Below are 12381 nucleotides of genomic sequence, written 5' to 3' on the forward strand. Positions count from 1 at the left end.
TTACATAGATTTATAAATTTTATGTTGCATTTCCTGATGCAGCAGTGGACTGTGTTAAGTAACAATGGTTTCCCAAAGTACTTTCGAACCCATGTGGATATATTTAGCACAGCAAGATTTCTCAAGGATTGTCATCCGAGGATTCAAGGGTTATACATTTTGACAGATGACAGATGATGAAAAACTTCATTTAAATAATTTAAATAAAGATTTAAAGAACTAACAAATACGTTTAATCACATTTTACAAAATGCCCCAACCTTTTTGGAAATTTGGTTTGTATTATTTAACTAATAATATTAAAGCCAATTCTTTATATTTTTCTTTTTTGATAAAGAATAGTAAGAATGATCCTAGATTGGTGCCACATTGCCCTACTAAGCAGCAATACACAATACAGCAGCACAGCATGAGTGCTGAAAGCAGCTAATCTCCCAAATTGAGCAAACTAATTGATTCAGTCAACAAAGTCCATATCATGTCCAGTTGGCCCTATTCCAACATGATTAAACAATTACTTCCTGCCATAGTAGAAAAGTTTTATTTAAAAAAACAACAACCCTTAGCCTTGAATATAAAGACTAAGGAGACTGATATGAAATGTGTGGTCATTATACCCCTGATTAAGAAACCTAATCTTGTTCCAGATGTGCTACTTAATTATAGGCCAATACGTGTACCAGACTGATCTGTTTTGGTGACCCCTAAAAAAACAGGAGCAGCCAAAAAAATTAAAAACTAAAAAATGTAATTTTTTCTTTAGTCTCCAAGACTCTAGAAAAGTCAGTTTCCCAACAGTTATGCTCTTATCTGCACAGACGCATCGTTCATGAAACATTTCAATCATGATTCAGACCCAACCACATTAGTGAAACTACATTAATTAGGGTAATAATTTATTAATTTACTCTGATAATGAATGTATCGCTTTTTTTGTTGTTAGATCTTATTGCAGTGTTTGGTACTATAGATGGGTCTTGGTTTAAATCCTATCTGACTCAGAGATGGGGACGTCGCACGTAAGTCGCACACAGCGACTTCAGACTCGACTCGGACTCGTTTCAAATGACTGACTCGTCTTATGACTCGCAAAAAATGACTCGTAAACAACAAGAGTCGTCAGCATGTGTTAACATTAATTATGTGACAATTGAGAATTGGAGCTAATGGTTGAAAGACCGCTTTCTGAACCAATCAGACCTTCTGATTTTAATTTTTAGTAAGAAATGCTGTTAATTTGCTTTTATTCAGTTTGAGTCACACAGATGATGTGTCAATGAAACGCTTGATTGGCTTTCTAACGAGTTAGTGTTTTACTTCACAACTGGGAAAAGTTTGGAGGTTTTTAATTATAAGCACACATTTACAAAATAACGGATTATATTCATAATGGGACAACACACGGTTATAAATTTAATAGCATCTGGAAGAACATAAGCTAAGGTAAGCAATGGTTATGATTTTTTTTGCTGTGTTTTGGATTTTGCCCACTTTTGTTTTTTTCGCGCACTTTTGTTTTGCAATGAAAACAAAACATGTCAGTTTACATTTTCAGCATTTAGCAGACGCTTTTATCCAATGCGACTTACACAATGAGCAATTGAGGGTTAAGGGCCTTGCTTAGGGACCCAACAGTGGCAACTTGGTGGTGTCAGGACTTGAACCGGCAACCTTCTGATTACTAGTCCAGTACCTTAACCACTGGCTCTTTAAGTTTTAACTGGTACCTTTTTGTTACGGAAATTACATTCATTTGCACAATAACTAGGAAAGTAAAGGCACTAAGTAAAACGGCAAAATACAGTTGCTAATCTGCTGTTTTTTATCTTAACTTACATATTATTTATTTCTACGCTACATTTCCAATATATGTTTTGTGTGTATTATATTGACTCATGACTTGACTTAGACTTGTGAACATTTCTGATCTGCCTGAGCAAACTCCGCTCCAGTTAACTATTATTTCTTCGTTTAATTCCTGTTGCAATCCTTTTATTTAAGTGGTTCTCCAACTAACGTAAAGGTAATATGTCGGCACACAAGAAGTACAAGACCTCAATGAAGTACCAAAAAAAGATCGCTGACCAAGAACAGGCCACGCCGCAACCTACAGTTTCTAGCGTATTTTGTGTAGCGTTGTATTTTCTCTTTCATATTTTGTCTTACAGACATTAGAGAGGGAGCTATTTGCTTGTTCATTTGTTTTGAGAAATATCTGATTTAATGCTGACAGGACACTGTGACTAATCAGATTGTAGGGTGCCTCGCTTATCGGAATCAGGGCTAGGGTGGGGGAGGGAGGGTTGTTATTACTGTTCCCAGTTCTACGATGTAAACTTAAAAGCACGTCAGGTTTGCAATGTTGTTCAAATACATCTCCGTAAGTGCATACTTGCAATAGGTATGATATGTTTTTATATACATGAATAGCTCTCTTAAATTCATTACTTGGAATGTAAAGGGTTTGAGACACTTGATTAAAAGGAAAAAAAATTTAAGATAGCTTTTCTTCAAGAGACACATTTGTCAAGACAAGAACATCTCAAACTTAGTGGGGGTTGGGTTGGACAAGTATATTTATCTTCATATAGGCTTAGCACTAGAAGGAGAGGGACAGCTATTTTAATTAATAAAAATCTACCATTTACTCTGGAGCACCAGATGGTGGATACTGAGGGCAGATTTATCCATTTATCAATGGCCATCTCTATGGGCATCACATTACAATGCTTAATGTCTATGCCCCAAACGATGATAACCCTCATCCACAAGACTGTTCATCCTATAGACCTATAAGTCTGCTTAATGCAGACTGTAAGATATTTAGAAGTACTAGCTAGAAGATTAGAAAATGTTCTACCCTAAATCATCAACCCTGATCAGTGTTTACTTATAATCCTTTACTTATAGTTTCACTAGATGCTAAAAAAGGCATTCGATAGTTGAATGGCCCTTTTTATTTACTGTCCTTAGAAGGTATCATTTAGGGGATAAGTCTTTTTGTCTTTCCAAGTCTTTTTGAGTATAATGCTACAAGCTCTGGAGCGCTCTGGAGCAGGTTATCATCAAGAGTGTCTCTGTACATTGTTGCAGTCATCTTTCCCTCAACCCTGACTAGTCTCCCAGTTCCTGTAAGATATTTTACTCTGGAGTACCTGCTGCTGAACAACATCCTCACAGCATAATGCTGTCACCACCATGCTTCACTGTAGGAATGGTATTGGCTAGGTGATGAGCAGTGCCTGGTTTCCTCCAGACATGACGCTTGGCATTCAGGCCAAAGAGTTCAATCTTGTTTCATCAGACCAGAGAATTTTGTTTCTCATGGTCTGACAGTCCTTCAGGTGCCTTTGGCAAACTCCAGCTGTCATGTGCCTTTTACTGAAAAGTGGCTTCTGTCTGGGCACTCTACCATACAGGCCTGATTGGTGGAGTGCTGCAGAAATGGTTGTCCTTTTGGAAGTGTCTCTTCTCTCCACAGAGCAATGCTGAAGCTCTGTGAGAGTGACCATTGGGTTCTTGGTCACCTCCCTGACTAAGACCCCGATCTCTCAGACTGGCCGGGCAGCCAGCTCTAGGAAGAGTCCTGGTGGTTCCAAAATTCTTCCATTTACGGATGATGGAGGCCACTGTGCTCACTGTACTGGGACCTTCAATGCTGCAGAAATTTTTCTGTACCCCAGATCTGTGCCTCAATACAATACTGTCTCTGAGGTCTACAGACAATTCCTTGGATTTCATGGCTTGGTTTGTGCTCTGACATGCACTGTCTACTATGGGACCATATATAAACAGGTGTGTGCCTTTCCAAATCATGTCCAATCAACTGAATTTACCACAAGTGGACTCCAATCAAGTTGTAGAAACATCTGAAGGATGATCAGTGAAAACAGGATGCACCTGAGCTCAATTTTGAGTGTCATGGCAAAGGCTGTAAACTTATGTACATGTTATATTTTTAATAAATTTGCAAAACTTTCAAACGAACTTATTTTGCTTTGTCATCATGGGGTAGTGTGTGTAGAATTTTGAGGAAAACATTAATTTAATCCATTTTAGAATAAGTCTGTAACATAACAAAATGTGGAAAAGGTGAAGTGATGTGAATACTTTCCGGATGCACTGTACATGTCCAAGCCAACCCAATCAATTTCTGCCCTGGTAAAATGCCTCATACAATATGTAATTTCTCTGGATATAAAATAAAAATGTCCAAATCCTCAGCAATGCCCCTAAATATTGACACAAGTAACTCTTCTCTTATTGTCCCTTTTCATTTGTACAAAATTGTTTTAAATATCTCCGTATATTTACCAATTCATTATTAAAAGATCTTTATGGCAAAAATTACATACCTCTCATAAACACAATTAAAATAGAGCTAAATAATTGGTGCTCTCTTCCAATAACATTTTTGGTCGGATAAATGTATTGAGAATAAATATCCTTCCACATCCATTGCTATCTGGATGCTTCTTTTTTGCAAACCTCAATAAGGTATTTTCTAGATTTATTTGGAATTACAAAAGACCCAGGATGTAACTCTAATGAAACCTAGGGATAGAGGTGGTGCCGGTGTATTTAATTTTCAATTATATTACTGGCCAGTGCAGATATGGCTACTTAGGGTAACAAGAGGCTAAATATAGAGCCTACAATTTGCTCACCCTTACCAGTCAAACTACTGCCATTTATACATAGTTTCCATAAGATGACACACCTTTCTGATAATTTGAAGTATTTAACACACTTCAAGCATGGAAAGATGCTAAGTCATATCTTAAAATTCCCTCGTATTTATCACTGAAATCTCCAATCGCTTATAACTCTGATATCCCCTATCAACTGTTAAATACAGGACATTCTAGGCGGAGTTCTGCAGAAATTTTACAAATATTACATTTGTTTTCAGGTGATGTTCTGAAGTCCTTCTCACAGATTCAGGAAGAATTTGGGTTTTATAAACAAGTATTTGCAAATACGTCATTGTATCAAACTTTTACATGGGAGGGATAAATTAAGAATAAAACTGACTGAGATAGAGGAACTTTTACACAGTCATTGCAATCTAAAAGGACTTGTATAGCGTATATATAACTTACTGTCTAATGTTTGTATCTCTTCACTACCTCACTTGAAGAGGGACCTTGGAAAAGATATAAGTGATGATACTTGGAAAACTATATGGCAGGGCATATATCCTAAACTATGCTAACTATCAACCCATGAAATTAACTAAAAAATGTATTAATAAGATGTACCTCACACCAATTTGCCTCCAAAATATTTCCCCTGATTATTCTGGTCTCTGTTTCAAATGTAAACGGGAAAAAGGGACATGTTTACATATTTTTGGTTATGTGACAAGATACATTCTTTTTGGAAGGGGCTGCTACGTGAACTTGAAAAAATACTGAAGGTTCAATTAACCTTTTCTCCTGCTCTTTTTTTTTTACTTTGATACAGCCTCTGTGCTTAATTGTAAAACAAAACATTTATTTTTTATTTTAGTATCTCTGGCTGAGAAATGTATTCTACTTTTATGGTCAACCCCTCAAGTTCCATCTGTTAATCTACTTCTTCTAGCGTATGTGAAGAGTTTTTAAACTTTTTTGTGGAAAAAACTGAAACAATTAGGTCTGGCATTACTTACTTGGGTATAGATTCTCCACTTCCACCGCCGTGCCCAGGTATGTTTGAAAAGTTTGAGGCTGTTTCAATCTCCGAATTAACAGATTTGGTGCTGAAAACAAAGCCAACAACCTCCCCACTTGATGTGATGCCCCCACAGATAGTTAGGGAGACATTTGATATATTAGGACCTTTTGTCCTGGATATCATTAATACTTCCCTTGCCACTGGTACTGTTCCAGCATGCTTTAAACATGCTGTAGTTACACCTCTGCTCAAAAAGCATAATCTTGATGCTACAGTGGTTAGTAACTATAGGCCGATTTCTAAATTACCATTCTTGGCTAAATTGCTGGAAAAGGTTGTATATTCTCAGCTTTTACCATTTTTGAGTAGAGATGGTATTTTTGAGATTTTTCAATCTGGCTTTAAGTCTATGCACAGCACTGAATCTGCTCTTCTGAAGGTGACAAATGACTTGCTACTTACTGTTGATGAGGGAAATTGTGCCATCCTCATTTTATTGGACCTTAGTTCTGCTTTTGATACTGTTGACCATGACATACTTGTTGGTCGCCTGGAAAAGTGGGTGGGGTTACAGGGAGAGGCCCTGAATTGGTTCATATCTTATTTTAAGAATAGAACCTTTTCAGTGAATATTAGCAGCTATTTCTCTTCTTCTGCTGATGTCTCTTGTGGTGTTCCACAAGGGTCCATACTAGGGCCCCTCCTTTTTTCTCTCTATATGCTGCCATTGGGTCAAATAATTAGGAAGCACAATGTCAGCTTTCACCTGTATGCTGATGACATACAGCTTTATCTTCCCATTAGACCGAATGACAATGGCTCGTTAACATCTCTTAGCAGTTGTCTTGAGGACATAAAGAGGTGGATGGCTGACAATTTTCTTCAGCTGAATGAAAGCAAGTCAGAGGTTATCGTTTTTGGGGGTCCTCATCACATCAATAGTGTCTCCAATAACCTTGGTCACTTGTCTACATGTGTCAAAACATCTGTGAGAAATCTTGGTGTTATCTTTGACTCTGACCTCCGATTTGATAAACAAATCAACTCTGTGGTAAGGAATAGCTTCTTCCAGCTCAGAAATATTGCGAAGATTAAGCCTTTTCTCTGCTATTCTGACCTGGAAAAAGTTATTCATGCATTCATTTCTGCAAGAATTGACTACTGTAATTCTCTGTATATTGGGATTAGTCAGTCTCTGTTGCGGCGCTTGCAGGTAGTCCAGAATGCAGCAGCAAGGTTACTGACTAATACCAAGAAAAGAAACCATATTACACCAGTCCTTGCCTCACTACATTGGCTGCCTGTTCAGCACAGGATTCATTTTAAAGTGCTTTTATTTGTTTTTAAAGCGCTTAATGGTCAAGCCCCGGCTTATCTCAGTGGTATGCTTTCTCCCGCAACCGCACAGCGATCTTTAAGATCAGCCACTCAGAATTTGTTGACTGTTCCTAGGGCTCGTTTGAAGCTAAAAGGTGATCGTGCATTTGCAGTTTATGCTCCGAGGCTATGGAACACTCTACCTCCTAATATTCGACAAGCACCTTCGGCCGCTGTTTTTAAATCACTCCTAAAAACATACCTTTATAAGCTGGCATTTGAACAGTGAGGAGCTGTGTTAATTTTAATTGTTTAGTCTATTTGTATTTGTTTTATTTTGTCTCTTACTCTGTATTTTTATTTGGTTCTTACTTTTTTAATATAATGTTGTGTTATGTATGCTTATTCGATGTACAGCACTTTGGTCAACGTAAGTTGTTTTAAGAGTGCTTTATAAATAAAATTTACTTACTTACTTACTTACTTAATTTCTGGCTAAACCAGGTTACAACAGTGCTTCCATTGAAGCAATTGACATATAACTTGCATCAGAAAATGTATAGACTCTTGCAAATATGGCAGTTGTTGATATATTTTCTTGAAGAACAGTCTTAAACTGCTAATCTTATTTATCCATTCTTTTATTTATCAATTTGTTGTTGTTTTTTTTTTTTTTTTTTTGCTGTGTCATTTTATTGGTAATTATCAGTCTGTATGTCCAAAGATAACTGTACTTGTGAACCTGACTTTATGTGCAAATAAGATAAAAAAATGTTAAAAAACAAACAAAAAAAAACAGGTATTTCTTGTCAGAGCCAAGGCTGCACAAGTCGTCAAACCTAGTGCTAAACCTTAATGCTTTCTCTGTGACTCCCAGCTCAGTAAAAACATGGTTATTACAATGGATTTAGACCCCTAATTTAATGCACATACTAGTTTTTGTTCTTTTTTTCATCTGCGTAACATTGCCAAAGAACAGGAACTTCCTGCTGATAACACAAAAAAACTGATCTATGTGTTTATGACTTCAAGGTTAGATTAATGAAATGCCCTTCTCACTGGATGCTTTGGAAGATCCATAAAAACAAGCTCCAGTTGGTTTAAAATGCAGCACCTCAAACTAAACTGCTAACTAAAACTAGAAAGTTTGATCAAATTAATCATTATATTTTATCATCTCTGCACTGGCTGGCAATGAAATTCTGGATTAATTACAAAATACTTTTACTAACATATAAAGTGCTAAATGGCCTGCACTACAGCCCAGCATGTTTACTTCATTCTCAAGCTGCAAGGCTATTTTTGGTTCCCCCTGCCTTTGTTCAGGGGTCATACACACTTCATTCTTAAATAAAGTTGAAAACACAATTATTTACTCAGGCTTTTAGTTAGTCTTTATAAATCAGGGATGTGTGGCTATAGTTTTGGGGATCTGGACAATCTGCTGGCCAAGTTCCTTATGATATGTTAGGTAATCTGGCTGTGCTGAGACCGGCCCTTTACAACAGAGACTGTCCACCTCAGCTTTAGACAAAGGGTAGAGAGCTTGGGGTTCATAGTCATAGAGATTTGTGGTAATCAGAGATGTTGGGTTGCTGTTATTCTGCCACTCATACACGATAGTGATAACTCGGGATTGTTGACTGTGGGGGATGTGAAAGGTGATGTCCCAAAAGAGCCTTCATGGGTGTTCCTAGTTCTCATTAATTTACTTATGTTGTAATAATTAGGGATGCCAGTGTCTCATGCATGTTATTAATGATTTTGTTCATATCATATTTTGCACAAATAGTGTACACCAATCTGCTAAGTTAACTTATAAAGTGGTACATGACCAGTCTACAAAGTATTTAAGTGAAATTATTCAGCACTTCAACTCAGCATGTTTACTTTATTCACAAGCAGCAAGACCTGCCTCTGTTCGGAGTTCAAACTGTCTTAATTCTCAAGTCCAAATTAAAAAGTGAATTATTTACTCTGGCACACTGCACAAATAACGTACAGCAATATGCTAACTTACAAAGTGCTACATGGCCTGGCCTATTTAAGTAAAAATGTTAGAATATGCTGTATATGAATATGTTACTCACGCTGACTTTCCTTCAGAATCTAGTTTAGAGGGACAAAGGCCTTTCTTCATCAACAGGGCTGCCACCTTTTCTGGTTCATCCTGCTCCACAGCTTGCAGCAGCCTTTCATCCCTCTTATTCCAGGACTGTTTTTGACAACAAACCAACACAACAACTGTTTAGTTAATTTTTTTTTATTTCAATTTTTTTACTTACCTTGTATTCAGTAACAACTGTAAGTCTCTTTGGATAAAAGCTCCAGGAAAATGTAAAACCCCAAATCAGAAAATGTTGTGATAGTATGGAAAATGCTTAAGTTAACTTTTTTAAACACTTTTTAAAAAGTGTTTTTCTTACATTTACTTTTATTTCATTACAATATGAATTTGGATTCATATTGTAATGAAATAAAAGTTAAAGTAAATGCTAAGTCCAGTACCTTAACCACTGAGCTATCATTGGCCCCTATGTCCCAAGACATAGGGGCCAATGATAGCTCAGTGGTTAAGGTACTGGACTAGTAAACAGAAGGTTGCTGGTTCAAGCCCCGCCACCACCAAGTTGCCACTGTTGGGTCCCTGAGCAAGGCCCTTAACCCTCAATTGCTCATTGTGTTCCGCTCACTGTGTAAGTCGCTTTGGATAAAAGCATCTGCTAAATGCTGTAAATGTAAAGACATTTCATGTTTTGTTTGGTCAACTCCATTTTATTTGTCAATTTACATTAATTCCTGCATTTCAGGCCTTTAACACATTGCAAAAAAAGTTAGGACAGAGCAATTTAGAGCTATTAGTGAGAAAAAATAATAAATAAAATAATAAAATAAACGATGATGTGATTTCAAATAGGTGAGGTCAACAGGTGATTGTAATCATGATTTGGTACAAAAGCACTATTCACAAAAAGCTAAATCTCTGATGAGCAAAGAGGGGCAGAGGATCTCCAGGTGGTCCACAAATGCATGAGAAAATTATTGACATTTTTAAAAACAATGAAAGAAAGCTTGGAAGAGATTTGCATACTTCTCCCTGCACACTGCATAATACCATTAAACGATTTAAGGAATCTGTAGGAATTTCAGTGTTTAAAGGGCAAGTGCGCACAGACAGCACACAGATCACACAGACAGCACTGCTGTTCAGTGCTGTGTTTAAGCCCATTGCAGTTGACTAAAATAAATGTCTTGTCCTGTGTGGTTGAAAAAGAGAGTCAACAAAAAAGAAACTAGAAGATGACTAAAGTACTAAATTCAGGGGTGCAACTACTTGTAATAAAGTGTTTTGGTTTTGTTGTTGTGATGAATTAAAAGTAGTTTTTTCTCTTATGGTCTGTGTTTCATGTTTTTACTAATTTGTCACGTTTTTACCCATCTTTAACAAGAACTTTGATAGTGCTTCCATCACCAAGTGTCCTTCTTTATGTAATATATAAAGTTTAAATGTAACGCCAGATAACATGATACAACTACTATATAGTAGCAAGCATTCCGTGTGTGCCTGTTTTTAAATAATTAAACACATTGAAAGAGATCTCAGATTACGACTGAGGCCATATGTGAGATGAAACCGCCACCATATAGCCCATGAAACCCATTAAATTAAGAAAATCTAAATTATCATGCTAAGAAACAATAAACATTGTCTTACCTCCGACGTACTGAACTTTGCTTTTAAGGTCTTCATTATCACGTAACGTTAAAGTGTGTGTACTGCTAAAACAAACATAACCAAAACAGGAAATATAAATCCGCAAACTCATTATTTACGGTAAATGTAAACAGATAAAAACATTAAATGATAAATATGACCCTTCTTTTAAGAGACCGTAAACTTAAAATGTGTGGTAAACGGGTATGACATTTAAACAGTAATAAACCAAGGTGGTCTTGCCTTACTTCGCACGAAACCTAACCGGTCAGCTGAAAGAAAGCGGTTACATTACGTTACGGTTCGATTACAAATGCGCTAAATGTACCCGTATCGACGCTTCTTCTAAGTAGCTGTCAATAAAATGAAACCACGCCTACACGACAAATCCTAAACATGTGCTGGTAACTGCAAACATGACTCTCGGCTCTGCTGTGTCATCAACCTGGAGAGAAACAGTTGGAGATTTTAGTGGGAGAGTACCGGGGTAAGGACACGTTTTCTTTCACACCTGTCCACTATTTATGCACATTGGGGTTGGACTTCCTGTCGGTTCACATGTCAATATGGATCCGCTACACGCGCCTATTTGAACAGATGCTTGTAGTCGAACCAGTGCTGACAAACCTGGAGGGAGGTAACACGCAGGTGTGTGGGGGTAAACCGGGTGAACCCACACGAAAATGAAATATATGACGTACAGTATATGCCCTATATCAATAATGGTTTTTACATATATGTTACCTGTAAGGCGATATATTATTATAACATATATGTATTCTCTGGATATTTGTAGATATACGTTTATAACAAACACTGATCAGCCATAACATTAAAACCACCTCCTTGTTCCACACTCTGTTCCTTTTATCAGCTCCACTTACCACATAGGAGCACTTTGTAGTTCTACAATTACTGACTGTAGTCCATCTGTTTCTCTAAATACTTCTTTTAGCCTGCTTTCACCCTGTTCTTCAATGGTCAGGACCACCACAGAGCAGGTGTTATTTGGGTAGTGAATGATTCTCAGCATTGCAGTGACAATAGCGTTGCTGGTTTTTTTAAAATACCGTGTCCATTCACTGTCCACTCTATTAGACACCCCTACCTAGTTGGTCCACCTTGTAGATGTAAAGTCAGAGACGATCCCTCATCTATTGCTGCTGTTTGAGTTGGTCATCTTCTAGACCTTCATCAGTTGTCACAGGACGCTGCCCACGGGGCGCTGTTGGCTGGATATTTTGGTTGGTGGACTATTCTCAGTCCAGCAGTGACCGTGAGGTGTTTAAAAACTCTAGCAGCGCTGCTGTGTCTTAACCACTCATACCAGCACAACACACACTAACACTGTCACTGCAGTGCTTAGAATCATCCACCACCCAAATAATACCTGCTCTGTGGTCATTCCAGCTGCAAACATATATTAAGTTATATTAAGTTTATATATATATACAGTGTATCACAAAAGTGAGTACACCCCTCACATTTCTGCAAATATTTCATTATATCTTTTCATGGGACAACACTATAGACATGAAACTTGGATATAACTTAGAGTAGTCAGTGTACAACTTGTATAGCAGTGTAGATTTACTGTCTTCTGAAAATAACTCAACACACAGCCATTAATGTCTAAATGGCTGGCAACATAAGTGAGTACACCCCACAGTGAACATGTCCAAATTGTGCCC

The 12381-nt window shown here is 37.3% G+C and overlaps 1 protein-coding gene across 1 annotated transcript in view; it reads right to left on the bottom strand.

The window, feature by feature from the left end:
• Nucleotides 1-10962, bottom strand: part of ankrd24 (ankyrin repeat domain 24) — a 98526-nt gene extending 87564 nt beyond the window's left edge. Inside the window, exons 1-3 of the mRNA XM_063013411.1 lie at nt 10939-10962; nt 10691-10755; nt 9066-9190 (exon numbers count right to left, since the gene is read on the bottom strand). Coding sequence (XP_062869481.1) covers nt 9066-9190; nt 10691-10726 — 161 coding nt within the window. The 5' untranslated portion in view covers nt 10727-10755; nt 10939-10962. The remainder of the gene's footprint in view (nt 1-9065; nt 9191-10690; nt 10756-10938) is intronic.
• Nucleotides 10963-12381: the final 1419 nt, after the last annotated feature.

Source organism: Trichomycterus rosablanca, chromosome 17 (assembly GCF_030014385.1).
Source record: "Trichomycterus rosablanca isolate fTriRos1 chromosome 17, fTriRos1.hap1, whole genome shotgun sequence".
NCBI lineage: Eukaryota > Metazoa > Chordata > Actinopteri > Siluriformes > Trichomycteridae > Trichomycterus > Trichomycterus rosablanca.